This window comes from Aquila chrysaetos, chromosome 7 (genome assembly GCF_900496995.4).
Source record: "Aquila chrysaetos chrysaetos chromosome 7, bAquChr1.4, whole genome shotgun sequence".
Classification (NCBI taxonomy): domain Eukaryota; kingdom Metazoa; phylum Chordata; class Aves; order Accipitriformes; family Accipitridae; genus Aquila; species Aquila chrysaetos.
The window spans coordinates 34,825,896-34,846,489 of NC_044010.1; the positions used below are offsets into that span (position 1 = coordinate 34,825,896).

A 20,594-nucleotide genomic window follows, 5' to 3' on the forward strand; every position below is an offset into this window, starting at 1 on the left:
AACAGGAAGTCCTGGTTAGTTGCAGAGCGGCAAGAGAGCACGGAATTAAGAAGGAATTGTATGTCTGGCGAGGTTGGTGTTAAGCAGGGCTTTCTGCATAGTGGATTTGCTGTTGCCATGTTGAGCTTCCTTCAAATGAAGCACGACATGAGAAATAATATTTTGGTTATGTTTTGTTCAGTGATATATGCTGGTAATGAGAAATAACTCTGCATGAGAAAATTAACCCATTGCTAGTTTTCTCAGCTGAGGCTTGAGATCCATTCGAGGTTTGAGGAACCGTGTTTCTGTTGGCTGCTTTGGAGAGAAGATAGTAACCAGGAAAGAGAGGGAGAAGGAAGTAGTGTCACTACAGCACCATAATCTAGGAGGACATTTTCCCTCACCTCTGGCTAAAATACACTCTGTCCTGCCAGAAGAGTTGAACTTCTTATTTTCTCATCACAGCCAAAACAGCTTGTTTGGAATTTTTTGTGCTGTGTGTTTGTTTTAAAACACTCGGCCCATGAATTAGAACAAGTCTCTAGTTTTGACCTCTAAAGAAGTTTTCTTCCTTTAGATCAGTGAGGTGGAAAACCACGGGCTGATTACAGTCAAGAAGATGGAACAGGAAGTGGTTTTGCAGAACAGAATATAATTTACTGCCACAAGGATTATGTGAGATCCCTTCCCACATTAGGAATTTTGCTCCCTGAAGGAAATAAGGCCTTCTCTTAAATACAACATTTGTGCACTTTACAAATGAGATGACTATCCTCATACCCATTTCTACAGGTGGGGAGGCTGAGGCACAGAAGGCAAGGAAGTGACTTGTCCTGCCTTGCCACAGGAAAGTTCACCAGGCGTGCTGGAGAACGAACCCAGTCTTTCTGTGTCCTGGTTCACAGCTCAATGGAAGAAGAGCTATGTGCTGCTGTTGTTGCTAGTCATGCACCATCTGAAGATTTGCTTCGCTTTATTGTCCCAGCACTCACTTTTCTCTCTGATTTCAGATGTTTCCTCTTCTGTTGCACAGCCAGACACTTTTCTACATGAAGAACCCTGTGTTTTCCCTTCCTTTTCCTGCCTGCGCCCCCCCCCCAGTTTCTGTTATGTCACTAATTATTCAGAATCTATTTTGATTTATAAAATGTACTGCCAGTATCACAGTGGTGTTCTGAAGACCCTGCCTGAGCAGAGATGTCCCTTTGTCTGTCATACAAATGCAGAATTACGCAGAAAGGTAAAACAGCAGTAGCAGCAGAAGCAAGCAGATAGAGGTAGTAACAGTATCTCTGGAATTCGTGCCTTTTGAAATGTAATCTGTGGGGCCTATTATCTCATGTATTTCTGCTGTCTTGAATGTTACAAGCTACTGAACCCTGAAGACCCTTGAAGGGTTAGGTGTTGGGAGTATCAAGAACTGCTTAGGGTTAGAGCCTGGCCTCTTACTACTCCCTCCCTCCCTTAGCTAGGAAGAGGATCAGTCACACGGTGGTATGGCCAAATTGTCCCTTTAGTGATAAAGTGTCTGCTTGAATGGATGGGAGTTGTCTGCGTTGCCATCTAAAGGTTGTTCCCCATAATAGGCAAAATCACACCGACTTCATTCTGGTGAGCTCAGGTACAGGGGGCTGTGCAGCCACTTCATGTGGCTGTTTCTGTCAGAGCAGCTGTTACATTAAAGCTGGGTTGATAAAACTGTCTGCATTTGATAAATGAACTGCACTTTCTATTGTTTTACACACATGTAAAGGTGGTGTTATGAAATTATTTTACACTTTTTTTTTTTTTTATATTTACTTTTAAAAAAGCTGTCAAGCAAAAAGCTTATTCAGATGAACCAAGCATGGTCATCTGTCTCTTCAGAAGGTAAAGCTGTATGCCGAGGAATGAGACCAAAATAAATTGTAAGGGATCTAGAATTTCTGTAGTTCTTCAGTAGTGATGCGGGTGGAAGATGATTACTGTATTGATACTATAGGATTTTAAAATGAAAAATCTATTGAAGTTTTTTCTAATGTTTTTGTTAAGCCTTCTAAACAGGACTCTTCTCCTTTCTTTGCTTGCCATACTTAACTGCTCCTTTGCCTTTGCTGCCCTGGTCTAGAAGGAACTCCTTCCTTTCCTCCTCCAAGTCAGTGAATCATTCATTAATAATATCCAAGTCTACTTACTTCCTGATAGATAGACCAAACTGCAGATTTAGAAAACCTGTGTCTTATTGCTGATACTCACAATAATATTCCAATTTACCCAAAATGGATTTTTTAATAATATTAATGAGGTATTAATCTACAGCTATTCAGTTAGCTTGGCATTTCAATTTTAGATTTGAATTCAGAAGCTTTTCATTTCCTAGCGCCACTTAATACTTTCTGTCTGCAGTTAAGGAGTGTTGCTCCTATTGTGATGGACCAGTCTGAGTCAGGGACACATTGCACTAGGTGGCATCATACCTTAGTTAAAAAAAAAAAAAAAAAAAAAAAAGGACACACATTGTGAAGATTTGAGTCATTGACGGCTTCAGGGTAAAAACAGGGCCTCGAGATTTTACTTCCGCTTTTTACTGCTTTTACAATCCATCCCCATACTTCTGTGAGCACATGTGATTGACTTTGCAGACTTCACTTTTCTTCCTCTCTGGGAAAAATTGAGATTGAGTATATTTTATTGTCTTGCATTGTAAATGAACAGCTCATGCATAAGCGTATCTTTTCCTTTTAAAGGTCAAGTACATACAAATCGCAAGGGATTGATGTCACAGTTAAGTACAGTCAAGGAAGCTGGACTGGAGTGCTGGGTACAGATGTCATTACTATCCCAAAAGGAATCTATGGCAGCTACACCATCAACATTGCTACCATTCTTGAATCGGAGAATTTCTTCTTACCAGGGGTTAAATGGCATGGGATTCTTGGTCTTGCCTATGATGCCTTAGCCAAGGTAAATCATCCTTTCCCCAGCTATCGTCTTTCACAATGACAATAAATAGAAAAGTAACTACTAAAATAAAGTGAGCAGATGATCTGTCAGCATTAGACTCCTCCCTTCCAACCACTCTTTCCTATATTTGTTCCAGAAAGAATAAATTGGGTTGTGATGGTACCACAGTCCCATGTGAGGATTTTGGCTTTTCTGTTGATGAAGGCTCTGATTTTACCTCCTCTGGAATGAATAAGCTTTTACAGAGCTTGTAGTACCGGAGTGTGGGAGTAAGGCTTCTGGTATGTGTGTGGAGGGCGTGTATTAGGGCTCAGATGGTATCCCTCAAGACTTGTAGATGGACTGGTGGACTTACTTGGCAAAGTTCTTTCTAAGCCATTCTGCATTCATCAAGTAAAAGTTAAGAGGGAGGGCATATATGCATAATTTCAGAACAAATATTAGCTACGGTGCTTTCATGAACATAGAACCAAGCACATCCCGTTCTTGTGGAGGTAGGAAATTCAGGTAGAAGTTTAAATTAAAACCTAAAATTTATAGTCTAAAATTTATAAGCTTATAATCTAAAACTGAAAACGTGATTGGAATACTACACAATCATAGTTTTCAACCTACACATAACTGTCTGAGAAATTCACAAACTGAGATATATCCTGTTAGAACAAATGATTCAATATTGCCTGCCAACTCTGGAATTAAAATGCTTTATTCAAGAGTTATGTGATCGTTGTATTGACTTTTGCCGTACTTGCTGTCATACACTGTCAACAGACAGACAGAGAAGAGCTGCTTCTCAAACTCTGGTTTGGGCAAATAGTGTCTTCGGAGCATTTATTTTTCCCCTCTTCCAAAGACTTAAGTGTTGTTGGCTTCTGAGGCTGCTCTGTGCTTTGTGTAGTAAGAGCACCTCACAAGCTAGCTAGGGTCTCTGCCTGTCATGAGATGTAGCTGCACAGAAATCTGAATTACAATGAAATTGCAGTACTCTAACTGCAAAGGAAAGCATGACATGTAGTGTAGGAAAGAACCTGTAGGCCAGTAATCAGCTGAAGTAAGTATGCTTGGAAATAAAGTTCTTTAAAAGAAAGTAGAGGAAATAAGGGTCACTGAATTCAAAGTTCATTAGAATTAAACTATCTTTAAAAACTGAAAATCCTCACTTTAAAATTCTGCCTTTTAACCGTGGAAAGGTGCGAAGGGCAAGTTACATTTCTCTGTTCTAATAACCCAAAGCCTTTTCCAAACAGAAAGCATCAGTGAGAGTTTCTGCCTGAAACTGAAACTAGTATTTGAGTTTGAAAACTGCAATTGAAAAATACTCTCGTGCTTTAGGGATTTCTATGACAATGGTCAAGAGTAAAAATGTTTTTAAAAACAACAGAAACAGAAAAATGACAGATGTTGGGTTTTTTAATGACTTATTGTATCTAGAATTTTCATCACTTGGTTGTCAGAAATTCAATTTACTTGTGAAAAGTGGTCTTGTTTGAATGATTTGCTCATTTCTGCAAAGAAACTTTTTAATGAATACTTCTGCAATTCTTTTGGTTTTTGTTTTGTTTTTCAACACCTTCAAGCCTTCAAGTTCTGTGGAGACATTCTTTGATTCTCTCGTGAGGCAGGCAAAGATCCCCAACATTTTCTCCTTGCAGATGTGTGGCGCTGGACTGCCCGTCTCTGGAAGTGGTACCAACGGAGGTAGTCTTGTGGGTATCTGTCAATCTGAGAGGGAAGATGTATCTTTGTTAATCTCTCTCCCTCTTTTCTATGACTACGCTACTTCTTCCAAATTTAGTGTTTAAATATATGAAATGTTTTATATTTTTTTAAGGAAAAGTTAAGCACTTAGGCAAAACTCAAGCGTCTATTTTCATTCTCCATTCTTTTTTGCTCTCTCAAGTTTGAGTAAACTTCTGCATTTCAAGTTTAATTTTAATAAAGAAAAACATAAATGTTGTGGTGTTTCCTCAGGGCAGATTCTGCTACCTTTCTCAAACTGAGTAGTCCCTTACTCAGCTGCTAAGCTTGGTCAATCTCATCAAAATGCTACAGTAATTTTTTTTACATGATGTGAAAAGGGGGAGAGGAATCAAGGCTCTTTTCCTTTGTTGTAGACAACATATTAAAGAAAAAAATCTCAAGACCAGATCTTCTGCTTGTTGTTACTCTGTAAAATCTTTCCATCAGTTTTAGTGGGACCAAGAATTGGCCATTATTTATCTGGAATCAGGAGCTGGAATGACTGTTCCCAAATTATGCTGAAATAAGCATATCAGCACAGGAGTTGATCACAAATAGTTATTTTGCTGTGAATTCACATACTGTAAATGTTAACACACTTAAGATAGATGAAGCCCAAGAGAGAACTCGCTTATGTTAGTTTAGTTCAAAGTCTGATGGTCTAGTATGCTCCCAGTCAGCTTCAACATAAGTTTTGATGGAAGCTAAAAGTGATAGCAATGATAGGGTGGTCATATTCCATTTTGGATGTGTGTAAGAAAAATGAAATGTTCTTGAACAGTATTAAGGCTTTTCTGATCTGATAAAGTGAATTTATGATGTGCAAGTTTAATATTCTGTCCCATTTTTATACATTGCCTAGATTAAACCACTGAAGATACTGTTTTGATTTTAAACAGTGGAGCTTTCATAAGAGAATCGGTGTGAGCTTGTAGATGAAGATGCTGGTAATTTGGCCCAATATGGGAATTCTGTTTGAGAGAAGCACGATCTATCTAATGTCTAGATGTTTCATACTGCTTTATTATTGACAAAGAACTTGTCAGTAAAATCCTTACAAATGGTGCTAAATTAAAATTTTGATGCCCTGTGTATCACAATTAAATCTTTCCCTTTTTTCCTGTACTTGCCCCAGAACTAAACATCCAGGATTTAAAAGTTTGTGAATTCCTTTCTCCTTTCCCTTAGGTTCTGGGTGGAATTGAACCAAGTCTGTACAAGGGTGATATTTGGTACACACCGATCAAAGAAGAGTGGTATTACCAGGTTGAAATTCTCAAACTGGAGGTCGGAGGACAGAACCTCCAATTGGACTGCAGAGAGGTATCTTGATTATGTGTTTCTGTCTATATAAAATGCAAGTTTGGTTAAGAAAAACACTTAATTGATCAGTTTCGTCTTTGCAAGCAGATGTGTATTGCAGTCTCCTCTGAGAATTAAGGCTGCATGGTAACTGTGAAAAGAAATGATCGAGCCATGTGAAATGCAGTGTGTACATCAAGCATGCTAAAATTGTTTCAAATAGGACTTTTAAGTCATTGACAGTATTTTCAGTAAATTAGGTACTAAGCTACTATTGTTAAGTGAACATTCCACTGAAAATAAGGCTGCTGTGGTTTGGAAGGGCTCAGCCCCTTGACTAGTTTCACTTGTAACAAAAGTGTCTAACCACTGAAGATAGCGCATTGATTCAAGGGGACAACAGCCTTTAAACAACTACAGTTTATGGTTTTCTGTTACACTCTAAAACCAAAGCAAAGGGGTTTAAGGCAATTCTGGTCAAACAAAGAAAAGGGAAGCTTTTGGACTGACCCCTGTGGAGATGTCTAAGCATGTAATTCATGATGGCAGTGGGCAGGTGTCATCCTGGGGTGCTTCCCAGAGTATCTCATCCTATGCATCCTTTTTTTTTAATTTTTATTTTTATTTTTGTAATCCCCTTTTGCTTGCCTCAGCATTGCAAATTATTATTGCTGATGGATATGTTTTCTGTTTTTATTAGGAATAATGTTCTGCTATCTCTGGATCAGTCTAATGAGACTGTGTTGTTGCAATTTTTATTCCAAAGCTGTTTCTTTCTTTTCTGGAGGATATGTGTGTATGTGTGTGTTTTATTTGTTCCTTCCTGCTGCTTGTTGCTATTCACGTTTTGATTTTAGTTCTGTAATTTTCATGCCCTGTTTTCATTAGACATCTTAATTTTATCTCATGCTTGTTCTCTTAGTTGGAAATCATGGGGACGTGATAATTCTAAAGTTTTTATAGTTCATACAAATGAAGTGAAATTCATGATAGAAATCTTATATGTGCATAAATATTATATTTCCATACAAAATATGGAAATCATATTGCCATATAAAATATTTAAAATGAGTCATATCGTCTTTCAACTTAATAAGCAAAACACGGTCTATTTAAATGCCTCTCTCTACTGTTAGGAAAGCAAAACCACTGGTCCTTTCACATAAATGTTTGTGCTTGCTTTTCTTTCTTGCCTTAAAAAACAGTCAACATGTTTTTGAAGAGGAGCCCTTGCGCTAATGGTTTAATACATGCTGTTTCCAGAAAACAACTCACTTAAAAATCTAGCAGTGTTACGAAAGTTTCCTGTTATTGTCGCTCTTTTCTGAGCCGGAGTTTGCTTTCACATTGTACATATTAGCATAGTATGCTAGTCACTGTTACAGAAGGCATGATTGCTTTCTTGATCAAAGGAGATCTTCCCGCAAAAAAAAATTAGAGGAAGAACAGTAAATTAGAGCTAGTATGATTAAAGTTTGGCTAGTTAGGGGCTTGCAGAGCATGCATAATTCACTGTATAGGATGATGAACTATTTGCCCTCTCTCCTCTTAGTTGTTTTCTAGGAAACGGAACATTTTTTGTAACCACCACCAGAGACTACTCCTTTCCTTGCCAGGGAAAAGTAGTCCCCTCGCTTCAATGCTGGGAATCTGTCCAGTGTTACACTGCAGCTGTGGCCTTGAGCCTGGCAGACCAGGGCTGAGAGAAGTACTGAGCTGCCAGCAGCGCACACTGCATAGGGTGCACTGTTAAGTATTAACCAGGAAGACTAAGAAGGCAAGTTACTGCCCGCTGCCAAGTACGCTGTACACAGCATGAAAATCCAGGTGCTTAGTCCCTAGCCAAGCGATCCTGCTACTTCAGGCGTTTTGCATGGGTTTATTTTAGTGGTTGACCCTCTTGGCTGTGCCTCCTACCTACTTTTTTCCAAAGGTGTCTTTCCAGGATGCTGGTGATTGCATATTTGTGGTACTGTCACGGTTAAAATGGACTCCGCAATGCCTTGATATTTCTCTCCACTCTTCAGAAGCATTTCAGAGTGTATAATAAATGGTTTCCTGTTTGCTTTTCTTTCAGCTCTGCTTGGCAGCCTATAGCAGCTCTTCTTTCAAAAAGAAAATAACTAAGTCAGAGTTACTTTTTTACTTTTTGGTGGGTTTTATTTTTGTCACTGCGCTGAAGATATTCCATGTGACTTGATAACATCTAAACCAATCTGTTTTAAATTCGCTTGCTGTTTGACCTCTTCCTAAAAAGCTTATGCTGTGTATTACCTTGTGTCTTATGATTATGCTATAAACATGTCAGTGTTCAGTTGTATTGATCCTGCTGCCTAAGCTGGTAATGAAAGTAGTTAATGCAAACAGCTGCCACTGCTACTTGCCTCCCCCCCCCCCCCCCCCCGCCATTTAATCATAGTTTTTAAGGAGTTAATGAAAAAAGATGTACCTTTTAAAATAGTTATTCTTTGTTTCCGGTATCTGAAGTTTGCTGAAATCTCTTAATCTGAGGGCTGGGGTTTTAATAATGAAGAGAAATGTTTGCTTAGGTTTTTTTAGTGCAGATTTTGAGGTAGCAAGATTGAAATTTCAAGGGTTTTTGTACTTGTTTTTGTCTGTGTTTTAGTGGTTTTCAGCAGTCAAGAGAGAAAGGTGTGGCATTTGGCATTTGTACTCTTGAACCAGTACCAAACATTATATGTAATGAGGCCCAATGTTCCCTGACTATTCTTAAATAAGATACACCAGCCACTAAAAGTAGGCTGCTGTATTGTGTTTAAACTAGAGTGAGTTGTTTCGGTGATAGCAGAGACCTTGATTCAGACCTTGGACATATGTGTAAGCTACATCAGCATGCATAGTATCTGTCTGTACTGACCATGAGAGTGTTTTTGCCCAAAGCATACGGGAGGTAAAGTGGATTAGCTCACACCTCTGAGAGGGCCCGGGCTTTACTTCTTTTTACGGTGGTTTAGCCATTTGCACCAGCTGTGGTGACACTCAGTAATTTCCTGAATGGTGCAGATAAACACAGTCTTGTGTCTAGGCTGACCGTATCCTGCTTTTGCTCTCAGACTTTTATTTGAATTCAAGCTATCAACTAGAGAGAGCTGCTGACAGGTATGACATGCAGGTTTGGGCAGACAGCTACCCAAAAGGAACAGCTTTGTCATTGTTATGAAACAGTGGAATCTGCATTACATTAACTGCAGTGTGTAACTTCTCTCCTTTTTTCCCCCTCCCTAGTATAATGCTGATAAAGCGATAGTAGACAGTGGAACCACGCTCCTCCGACTGCCCCAGAAAGTCTTCAGTGTTGTTGTGCAAGCAATAGCTCGCACGTCCCTGGTAAGCTAATGTCATTAAATCTGCTCAAAATGTTAAATTCCTATTAAATGGTCACATTATCTTTGAAAGGAGTGTCATCTTTGCTATCTACCTTGTAAGTCACAGGGTTTTAACCTGAGGGGAGCAGAATCTTTCCTGGACTACTGCTGTTAATAAGTGAGAAATGACTGATAATCTCTGATGAAAACAGAAAAGGGAAAGGAAGAGCTGTAAAGGGAAAGGGAGGAGGAAAAAGGGGGGGTCCAAGTACAGACAAGAAGAGTGTGTATGGAAATGTATCAGAAATAGTGCAGAGAGAGAATATTTTGTTCTAAGCATTTCAGAAACATGGACATAATCCCTGTTGCTCTGATCAAAGTACTAAGAGTGCAAAAATCAGTCCTTTCATTCAAAACAGAGTGTTTATAAAGTAGAAAAACCTGCTACTGCAAGCAGTTCCTTTCCAAGTATAATGCTTATTGTTGTATAAAACAGATGCCATTCATTAGGATTATTCATATCAATAAAGCTGCTTTTGACTTTCATTATTGAATTATTTATGTTTAAAAAATCTTTCTTTGAAAATAGAGTGGGCTTTAGAAGTAGGACATGAGGATGCTGGATTTCTCTGAGTGTAGAGTAACTGAAGCAGCGTTTTCTAGTTAATAAAAAGTATTCATAAATTTTGGCTGAATACAGTGAACAGCGCCAAGAAGGTTAAAGATGAAGAATAAATCCCAGATATTTCAATGTGAACAGTTTTAATATTTTTGTCATGGATTCACAATCAGACAGCAGCAGTCGTTGCAAATCACAGGAAATACAGTAACGGGACTGTTGGCTGGCTGCCAAAAAGACAGAGTATTTGCCTGTATGCTTATAATTCAAGATTGAGATCCTTTTCCTACCTGATTGAGAGCAGAGATTTGGCATGAAGTGTTCTTCACTGCCTGCAGGTGTCCAATATCTGAAATAAATGTGTACCAGTTACCTTATGTAGCTCAGCTTCCCTGGTTGAAAAGTTCTTCTCTTTGCAAAGCACTTAAGTATTGACTGGAACAATTTCAGTCGATGCGGGGGGAATTCAAAGAAGCCTACCCAAGAGCTCTCGTAATGGCACCCTGGGATAGGGCGTCCTCCTGTGAACTGGGTCACAGCAGTCCACACTCCTCCCTGATGTTGGTCAGGACATTTGAACTAGGGCCTTTCACATGACAAGTAAATAGTCAACTGATCGATAAGGTATTAGAGGGGAACCACTCAGCATAATGGTTTTTGTTCTTCCTATTAAAAACGCATAAACTAACTCTTCTTTTTTAGGGTTTCTTTTTAATTTCCAGGACCTTGCTGCTGTACCCCTTTCCCTCCACACACACCAAAAATTACTTTTACCACTCTAAACAAAGGAGATAGTCTATTAAATAAGAAAGTAGTTGTAAGATGTAAGGATCAGATTCCAGCTGTGTAGGAGTAATGTCAGGAAAATGGGTATATTCAGCAATTGTACCATGGCATCACAATCCTACTTGTAGCGCTATGGGCTTCTGGCAGGCTATGGACCACTGAAACATAAAAGCATCTGCTGTAGTCAGACGTACTTCTCTGACCACAGGTGAACCAGGTTAACAAGTTCCAGCTCCTAGCAGCTTGTTATGAACTTCCCAGCAAAATGTTATTGCCCCCTCAGGTGCACTGGGATAACTGCATGTGAAGCGTTCCTTTATTCAGCTCCATTATAAACCAAGGCTGTGAGCTTTATGCTCTTTAGTGGTGCAGATCGTTTTTTAAATCTTACTTATTTGGACTGAAGTCTTTTAGGGAGCAGCTATAGATGCAGTTTGATGTTGGCAGGTCTGAAGGTGGTGGTTTTGGCAGAAGGACAGAGATGAACCACAGAGGAGTGGCAGCTATTACACCTCACTGAGCTGAAGTCAGAACAGCGTGTCTACTCACAGCACTAATATAATGCGAACTTAATATGTTGAAGAAAGGAAGGCCCAAATAAACCTAAAATCTTTATTTTAATAACCTTTTAAGTATCATACAGCCAAATCCCCCCAGTGCAGTTCTTCAGCATACAGAAGTAAGGCAAAGAAATGCAATGTAATAAGCAGTCTTTCTGGGAAATGAAAGTAGGCACTTAAAATAGAGCACTTTATAGACTTGGTCTGTCCAGCCTGGGTGCTATCTTGCAGTTTTTCTCAGATCACAAGCTCTGCTTTCCAAGAGAAAATGGAAAGAGAGGAGAACTATATTTTTCAGCAGCTCTGGCCTGGGACTTAGCTGTGAGGGGCAGAGCGTTCTGTCCCATGCCAAGAGATGTACTTAAGCATGCATTGAGAGTTAAGGGTAAAAGCAGTCTGTTTGTGACGGTAAGTCTCATTGTGTATTTACATGAATTTATGCTTGTTGGCCCAAGAACAGAGATGAGCACCTGGAAATATTATGTCTCTAATACTGTGCAGCCCTAACAAATATTTCATTGGCAGGTATGTGGGATGGGGTGAATACCTGTCACCTGTAAAATGCCTTATAACTAAAGTATAAGCTGATGTTTACAAAATAATCAATATCAAAGATAAATACAAATGAGGGGAGTGGAGAGGCTGGATTCCATCTTTCTTCTTCACTCAAAAGTCAGGCTTTGGCTGTGCAGTGTCAGAACAAGATACTCTCTTGGATGTTGCTTCATGTGGGAATAAGAACCAGCACAAAGTAATGCACTCAAATAAGGAAGGTTTTTCCTCTGATCTGGCAGCAGATCAGCTTTGGGGAGCATGAACGTTAGAGAAGATGTTTGTCTCAGGCAAACAAGCTCTGTAGGGGTTTTCTTTTTGTTTTGTTAGTGCCCTGGATATATTAAAAAGTACTGTTTATCAACCTTATTTCAAAAGCGTGTCAAGTTGTATTGGTAGGGAGTGGCAGGGCAGCAAAAGAGACGGAGGGACGTGTTTCTTTCCATTGACTGTAGCAGACCTTGATTCCCTTAGATGACAGGAGATTTTGGCTTAGCCCTTGGCTTCAAAACCCTAAAGTTGAGTAAGAAGCTATAAGTATGTGAGGAAGGGAGATGACTCCATTACATATTCATGTGGTTTGTATTTTAGTTTGTGTTTTTAAAAAAATGTCTGCTGCTTCAAAACATTGGCATTTGGTCAGAGCTGTTCAGAGAAGAGGTAGGTAGGTAGTAAAAGCCCGTTGATGCTTTGCCTCTTTGTGTTACTGATTGCTCAGGGAAGTCATACAGGTTCATTGCAGAAGTAAAAGTAATGAAATACGAATGGGGAGGGAAGGGAAGCTAAACTTGCTTTTGCCTCTTCCCCCTTCTTCCAAGCCATAATGGGTTATGATGCACCTCAATTGTGTGTTGGGTTTTTGCTTTGATCCTTAAAGAAAAAGCTCTTTGTCAGACTTGTGTTCGTGTTTGAATTTCTCCATGGGAATGGAAGAAGTATTGAACAGTGGCAGTGACCATTTACAAAAAATCTATCAAAATGCATGTAATCTGTATGTATCACTTTCTTTTTTTTAATAGATACAAGAATTCTCTTCTGGTTTCTGGACTGGTTCACAGCTTGCATGCTGGGATAAAACTGAAAGACCCTGGTCCTTATTTCCCAAACTCTCCATTTACCTGAGGGATGAAAACTCCAGTAGGTCGTTTCGGATCTCTATCCTACCACAGGTCTCAACCTTCTTTGTTTATTCAGTTATGCATTTATTTTTACTATTATAAAGCACATGCTTTTGAAAAATAGGAGCTATTTGTAGCAGTAATAGAGAACTGGCTTATTGCATGCAAAGGAAATCCTTTAAAATGAAATTTAAAAAATCAAATTTTAAATGGGGAAAATAACAAACTTGTCAAAACTAAAACCAAAAAAAGAAAAACACAGTTTCCCTCTGAGTGTAATCTCAGTTGGGAATGGTTTTTTCAAATTGTCAGGAAAAATAGGCAAGTTTTTGTTTTGTTTTTCACGAGCTTTAGCCACATCAGATGTCAATACAGAATGTCTCTGCTCATCTTGACCTTCTCGTTTTGGGAAGCAAATTGATTTATTTTTCGTGGCATTCTGAGTTGAAGCACTTCTTCTGAATATGTCAGTCTTGGCAATGAGCCTATGTGATCTCTTCACCAGTTTCTGTAATTTGGTTGGTTTATCTTTTATTAATATTCCATCCCAGCTTTTAGAATATAATGTGCCACTTTTATTTTTCCTTTCTGGCTTCCCCTCCCAGTATAGGTTGCAATACAGGCTAGTATCCTCTAGCATTACTAATACAGTCTTTTACCTCAGGGGATGGTCAAGAGCAAAGGGGAGAATGAACCTATTAAGTACATTTTAACTTGAAATATAGTAAAGCCTAATGGTAAGCTTTTTCTGTATTGATCATGTAGCTTGGCAATCTTTCATCTTCCCTGAGGAGACAAGGGGTAAAATGTGACTTGAATTTATGAATCTAGAGCCTTGAAGCTGACACTGAATGCTATCTGAATCAATTCCATCCTGATAATTTTTTAAATAATAAAATTATTCTCTAATTTGAGTTCATGTCCCAAGTTCTTTCTCAGCTATCCTTCCCTTATGGAAAATACAATAAAAAGTGGTTCTCATGAATTTGCTGTCGACCTTCACATAGTGACTGACTGTGTTCAAATTTAAGCTTAGAATCCAAGAGCTTCACCTCTTACCTGCATGTAAGCTTTGACCAGTTTTAAATCATGCACAGAAATCTGTTTGCCCCTATTCATTCTCTATTTCCAGTGGAGTTTGAGTGCTTGAATACAAAAATCAAAAGATCTGAACTTCTAAGTACTGTGTGGTGTTGCTTCTTACACTCTGGCTTTTTTTTTTTTTCTTTTTTTTTCCCCATAGCTTTATATTCAACCCATTCTTGGAATAGGAGAGAATTTACAGTGCTACCGATTCGGCATCTCTTCCTCCACAAATGCTCTAGTTATTGGTGCTACAGTCATGGAAGGTTTCTATGTAATATTTGACAGAGCCCAGAGGAGAGTGGGCTTTGCAGTGAGTCCGTGTGCAGGTAAGAGAAATATTGTTCAGGACTTGGTGAGTGAGGAAACACCTGCTCTCTCAGAGAAACACCTTTGCCACTTACCTGATGAGGAAAAGCATGGTTACTCGTGAAGTGCGAAGGGTATATTATTGAGCAATCCCAAGCTATTCAGATTTCAAGGGGAGAAAAAAGAAAGCTGTATTGCACGCAACAGTCTTTGGCATGAAGTAAATCAGCCTCAGCTCTGGGTATCTTAGCTGCATTCTTCCTCTGAGAGGAGATCTTTCTGAGACATCTGTCTGTGCGTGCAGTTTCCCCAACAGTTACATGAGACGAGTCCCTGTTTTTAATGCAGCTTCATTTTTATGTAGTTTCTGTTCTAAATGAATTCTTCAACTAACTTTTGCAATGTGCAGTGAAGTACCTTACTAGCGCTTTTCATGTAAATTGTGCCTTTTCAGCCTCTCAGAAATACTCAAAGAAAGAGCTAAGATAAAAATGGGACTCAAATTAAGACTTGTGGTGTTTGTGTTGGTTCTAAACAAATAGTTTTCTCAGTGTAAGTAGAAAGCCATTAATTTTTTAATTAGCTGCTGAGAAAATGTGGAAAAGCTCATAATTTTTGGCTGATTTTACAGTGCTGGTTACCTTTCTTGCTTTTTCATGATTTCTCCTATCTCACCACAAGTAGCTAAAAACAAAAGTTTTGGGGTTTCCTCCCCTTGTTGATGAGACATTGCTTTGGCACCACAAGAACATGCAAGTGAGAGAGGAGGGAAAGAATGTGCACTCGTATGCAAGTCTCTGTCCCAAACAGAAGTGGTCTATGCCCTGAAAAATATTGTATCATCTGAGATTTGCATGAGAAAAGGACTATGACGGACAGTGCTTATTTAATCCCCAGTTTTATGTTAGAGAGGGTAAGGGCAGTAAGTACTTGAGTGCTTAATGCGACTAGGTAATTGAGGGAGAGACTAGCTAGCTGAGTTGTAGCTCCAGGGCATTTTAAAAGCTTTTTTTTTTTTTAAATCTCCCCATTGTTAATGGGTTCAAAATTGTCGTCTTTGAGCTTGCTACGAAAGAAAATCTGGATATTGATGTGGGTTGCTTAATGAAGACCTCTATGAGGTACCATGCAGTGATGAAAGACACATTTTGAATGCATCTGGAAGAAGAGTGTAACTAGACAAATACCGCAGACCAGGTTTTCCTGCCTTTCACTCTTCCTTGTGCTTCCTGACTGCAATTTTAGCAAGCGTAGAGCTGCCTCCTGTCCCTGCCATGCTGCAGCCATAAATGGAGAGGGGCGGGGGCACTTTGACAGAACATATTGACCGACATGTGGTGAGCAGGGGACACAAGCCAGCTGGTGCTTGTAAGAACTGCTTTGAGGACTCGTCTTTGTTGAGAAAAAGTGTCAGGGAACCATGATAACACCTTAATGTTAATATTGCTACATAGAAGCATTGAGTTTGGCCACTTCATGTAGTTCTGCCAGCCTTGCCTAGAGAGGAACTGAGCTCGCTGAAGAGAAATGAAATCTGAATTTACATGAGCTTGGACACATGATGATACCCAGCTGGTGCTAGAAGGCATTTCCTACTTGTTTCTTTGTCCACGTTTCATGCATACGTCTAAGCTAGCATCATGGGAACTTAGCTTCTTGAGAGATCAGATGATACAAGCCACTGACTGAGACAAGATATACTGATTTGTCAGACTCTGCTCGCACGGGGTAGATGACGTTTTGCTGGATGTGCCAGTTATTCTGAATTCACTTCTTCACAGCTTGTGGTTTCCATATTTAACACTACTTTCATCAGAAAACCACAACTGCGAGTGGTTAGCAGTCAGTGCAATGTGAGGGATTAAGCTGCCTAACTGGCTTCCTGTGGAGGCCAGCCATGTCCTCCATAGCAACTGTATTAATGTAATTTATTTGGAGCTTTTTAGTCTGTTCATGGGTATAAATTAAATTGAATTACTGGTGGCATAAATCTTCAGAAATAGAGAAATATAAAAGACCATTTGGTGTGGCTTTGCAATGACCTATGCTTTCTTGTTTACAATAGAGTGTTAACACTAAATTTAAGCCCATGTTTTTATAAAATGTTAAATGGGTATGTGCTGAATACAAAAATGAGGAGAACGGGACTAAAAGCCTTACTTCATTGAACTCCCAAGTTTCTATTCAGACTTGGCTAGAGATGAGAACTGGTTTATCCCACAATACTCCTTGCACCATTTTCATTCTCCAGGATGTACCAAGAGTGAGGATAGTTAGATAGATGGCTGCAGGAAGCTATTCCATTGTAGCATGAAAATAAATTTGCCTTTTCCTCAATATGTGAAAGCCTTTAAGACTTCTTCAGCCTGTTACTAATTTCAAATTGTTTCAAGTTGCCTGTTGATAATTTCAGGGATAACCTACTGTTTACAGGATGACTAGGAAAGGTTTTGGATCAGGTCCCTTCTTGAGACAAGATGTTCAGATCAACTAGTTAGTATTAGTGAAGCAACCTAATAGTACCTTGGTATTGAGCAGAATTACTCCCCTAGTATTTTTGTGGGAAGTGACAAGATCATAGGAGCAAGACTTGGGTATTTTTTAGGGAAGAAATGCACCAAGCACTGTAATCATAAATTACGTCTACTCTAAACTGCGATGGGACAGAATGCACCCAAATTTGTGGGCACTAAACTCGCGAGAATGGATGGCATGATGAATAGCAGAGCTTCAGTCCAGAAGGACCTTGGTAACCTGGAGTACTGGGCGGCAGAAACCTCAAGAGTTTCAGTGAACAGAAGTGCAAAGTTCTGCACCTCGAGCAGAAAAACACCATGCATGGGTACAGTCTGGGAAGGGACCAGCTGAACAGCAGCCCTGTGGAAAAAGAACTGGGGATTACGGTGGGCCTAAAGTTGAATGCAAGCCAAGGGTGAGTGCAAGTGTAACTACATAACAAAGGGTAACATCCACCAGTTACATTAAGGAAGGTTCAAGTTGAACGTGAGGAATTTCTTCTTCACCAGGAGAGTGGTATGGCACTGAAACAGGCTGCCCAGAGGGATCATGGGGTCTCCATCCTCAGGGTTTTACAAGACCTGGCTGGATAAAGCTACAGCTGACCTGATCTATTGATGGTGACAGTGCCACTCTGAGTAGGAGGCTGGACTAGGTGACTTCCAGGGGCCCCTTCCAAGCAGCGTGTCCTGGTGTCAGCTGGGATAGAGTTAGTTTTCTTCTTAGTAGCTGGTACAGTGTGTTTTGGACTTAGTGTGAGAATAATGTTGGTAACACACTGATGTTTTAGTTGTTGCTAAGTAGCTCTTATCCTAAGTTAAGGATTTTTCAGTTTCCCATGCTCTGCCAGCAGGCAGGTGCACAAGAAGCTGAGAGGGAGCATGGGCAGGACAGCTGACCCGAACTAGCCAAAGGGATATTCCATACCACAGGACGTCATGCCCAGTATATAAACTGGGGGAGCTGGCCAGGAGGGGTGGACCGCTGCTCAGGAATGGTCAGCAGGTCGTGACCAACTGCATTGTGCATCACTTGTCTTTTCTTGGGTGGTTGTTTTGGGTGGGATTTTTTTGTTATATTCCTTTTCATTACTATTATTATTATATTATTATTATTATTGTTAGTATTTTATTTTAGTTATTAAACTGTTCTTATCTCAACCCACGAGTTTTACTTTTTTTCAATTCTCATCCCCATCGCAGTGGGAGGGAGGAGGAGTGAGCAAGCGGCTGCAGGGTGCTTAGTTGCTGGCTGGGGTTAAACCACGACACAGCACTTTACAATTTTATGATAAATTTGATCTAACTTCAAGTTTGTTTCCTTTCCAAACCACCCAAGATGGTGAGTGAGTGAGAGTGTGTTTGAGTTCTACACAAATGTTATAAAATAGCATTTTTCCAGAGGTGCCATTTTTGGTTTGTAATCATCAATACTGAAGAAAATCCCATTTATTCAAGGTCAAGAATTTATTGTAGGTAGCTACCACCAGATGTTCTAATAAAAAAATGCCAAAATATCCTAATTCACCTAATGTGTAATATGCTAAGTATGTGTGACTGTTAGTTTATGTTAAGGGCTTGTTTGAACAATTTAGGCAAATTTCCCCTCTTTTGATGTCCTCTCAGTTTCTTTGGGGGTGGAAGAGAGTGAGGGAAAACTTTTCTTTTTGGAGGGAAGAAAGCAGAGGCTGTGCTGCTAATACTTATTGCATTTCACGTTAGTATTAAAAGTGGTTTAGTTTGGTTTTGCTGCAGGACTTCACGGAGACAGATGAAATGGTGTGAGGGGGTGAAATGTCCGGAAGAAACAATTGCATGGTAGACAAAGTTCAATAATGGGACTCGGAACAAAACAGATTCTGCCACGGACCTTCTAGATAGTCTTTTACAAGTATGTCTGCTACTGTGCAGCTGCCTTGCCATACCTATGTAACAGCAGTGTCTTGGCAAAGATATGCTGACGATACAGGGTGCACAGGCCAGTTTATTACCATCTGATGAGTTGAAAGAGTACGTGTTTGGTATTCACCAGTGTTAGGGTGCTTGTGGGTACAGCCTCAGCTTTCACCCAGTCTAACAGCCTTTTGCTGCTAAAGGAGTCTTCCTACACTCGCAGCTGGAAAGGGGGTTGGTTCAGTTGAGTGATCCTACAGAAAATTCCTCGTTTTGGCATTTTGTTTGTTATGACAGGTTGGTTTTCCATCAGATCAGAGCGTTGCCCTGACTCTCCTTGCAGGCTGCCAGTCACTAGCACCAATACAAAAGAGGCAGTGAAGGACAGGAGTGAGGGAGAGCAGGACTGTCTCTTTCAGCAGCACCCTGCAATTAAGTTGAATTAAGTCTAATGAGACTTAAACCTTAAAATAATATGAGGTATTGGGAGGCCAGGGACTGAATATCAACTAAAATCTCTCCCAATAAATTGTAGATAAAGCAGCCCACCTATTCTGCATTTGTTTCTCCACAAAGAACCTTAAAGGCCACCCTCGTGCCTTTCCAAAACCCAGGCTCCCCTCTTCCTTCCAAACGGTATTTTATGCTAATCTCTTTAAACATGCTTTCAGGAGTTGTGTCTAAGATGTGTGTAAATAAGAGATACTGTTTTCAGTAGGCAGGAACACTTACAATTTGGCAAGAGTGTGTCTGTGTATGAAATGAACAAGAAATAAAGCAGGAAGGTTAAAACTGAGGCCTTTATAAGAAATACACAAATGTGTCTTGAAGTATCTCACTAGAGAAGTGAGTTACAGCTGTTTGGAAGACTTGTTAAAATGCACAGACAGTACTAACTGCAGGCTCCTAGTTGCCCCAAGCAAGCTAAAAGGTATCCATCCTTCCCTGGCCACGCACCTGCAGATATGAAATGCTCTGAATATTTTGTTGCCCTAGGCAACTCACTTGCTCTGCCTTTACAATACATGTAGCCCTGTCCACAACTCAGGGGAACTTTGCTGTGCTTGCCACGGTTACTCTGACAACCATGGGCAGCATAACCCTTTTTAGCAAATACTGGTTTAACAAGTAGGGGTTTGTGATGGTAATGAAACAAGTCACACAGTCTGTGATGTTACTGAGATGGATAGCTGTTCGAAAATGAAGTTGCCAAGGCACCCCTTCATGCTTCTTGCCTTAGCTTTGTCATCTCCATTTTTCAAACTGCTTCGTTAGCTTCTCCCTCCCTGCCCAACAGCACTGCTCCTTCATGTCCCAGCTCCTCACTCCTGTCGTTGACCTTCCTCTCCACTATTCCCCTTTTCTGGAGAGCTGTCATCCAGCTCTCCCGTCTCGCCTTCCCTTCCTTCTGAATTTTCACCTCCAGTCACAAGAGTATCTGTGCTGCTTTCCACCCCACACCTTGTGTTTAGGATACAGTCCTTTAAGATATCTGTGAAGCTAGCGAACCTGCATGCTGCTGCCTAAGACCCTGGAAGATAGCAAACACAGAAAATGTAAGCATCATCTGAGGTACTCTTCCAGTTGTTGTGAATGCCAGAAACAAACAAAAACTGCCCAGGCCCTGACCTACTGCAGTGTAGGTGTTGTACGATTTTTAAGCTCTGTTAAATTGACATTTCTGAAAGGTTAGTCCAGAGAGAAAAGGTGATCCAGGGGCTTGGGCTGTGGGAGACCTGATTTAAATGTCAGTTCTCTCATTGACAGCCTGTGTAGATGTGGGAGTGTCATGGTCTCCTTATGCTTCAGATTCCCATTTTATAAACATGGGATACTAGCATTTTTATTGCAATGAGAAATACAAG

General features: G+C 40.1%; 1 protein-coding gene and 1 long non-coding RNA gene across 3 annotated transcripts in view; one reads left to right on the forward strand and one right to left on the reverse strand.

Annotated features, from left to right (window-relative positions):
* Positions 1-20,594, forward strand: part of BACE2 (beta-secretase 2) — a 55,952-nt gene that overhangs the window by 26,202 nt on the left and 9,156 nt on the right. For both annotated transcript variants that reach the window (XM_030020324.1, XM_030020323.2), the window contains exons 3-8: positions 2,709-2,925; positions 4,503-4,631; positions 5,854-5,988; positions 9,214-9,315; positions 12,830-12,979; positions 14,172-14,340. In XM_030020324.1, the coding sequence (XP_029876184.1) occupies positions 2,709-2,925; positions 4,503-4,631; positions 5,854-5,988; positions 9,214-9,315; positions 12,830-12,979; positions 14,172-14,340 (902 nt within the window). The remainder of the gene's footprint in view (positions 1-2,708; positions 2,926-4,502; positions 4,632-5,853; positions 5,989-9,213; positions 9,316-12,829; positions 12,980-14,171; positions 14,341-20,594) is intronic.
* On the reverse strand, positions 4,318-10,262 carry LOC115343814. The gene is made up of 2 exons (XR_003924288.1): positions 10,203-10,262; positions 4,318-4,647 (listed from the first exon to the last, which is right to left on the reverse strand). It is a non-coding gene; the product is annotated as an uncharacterized LOC115343814 (long non-coding RNA).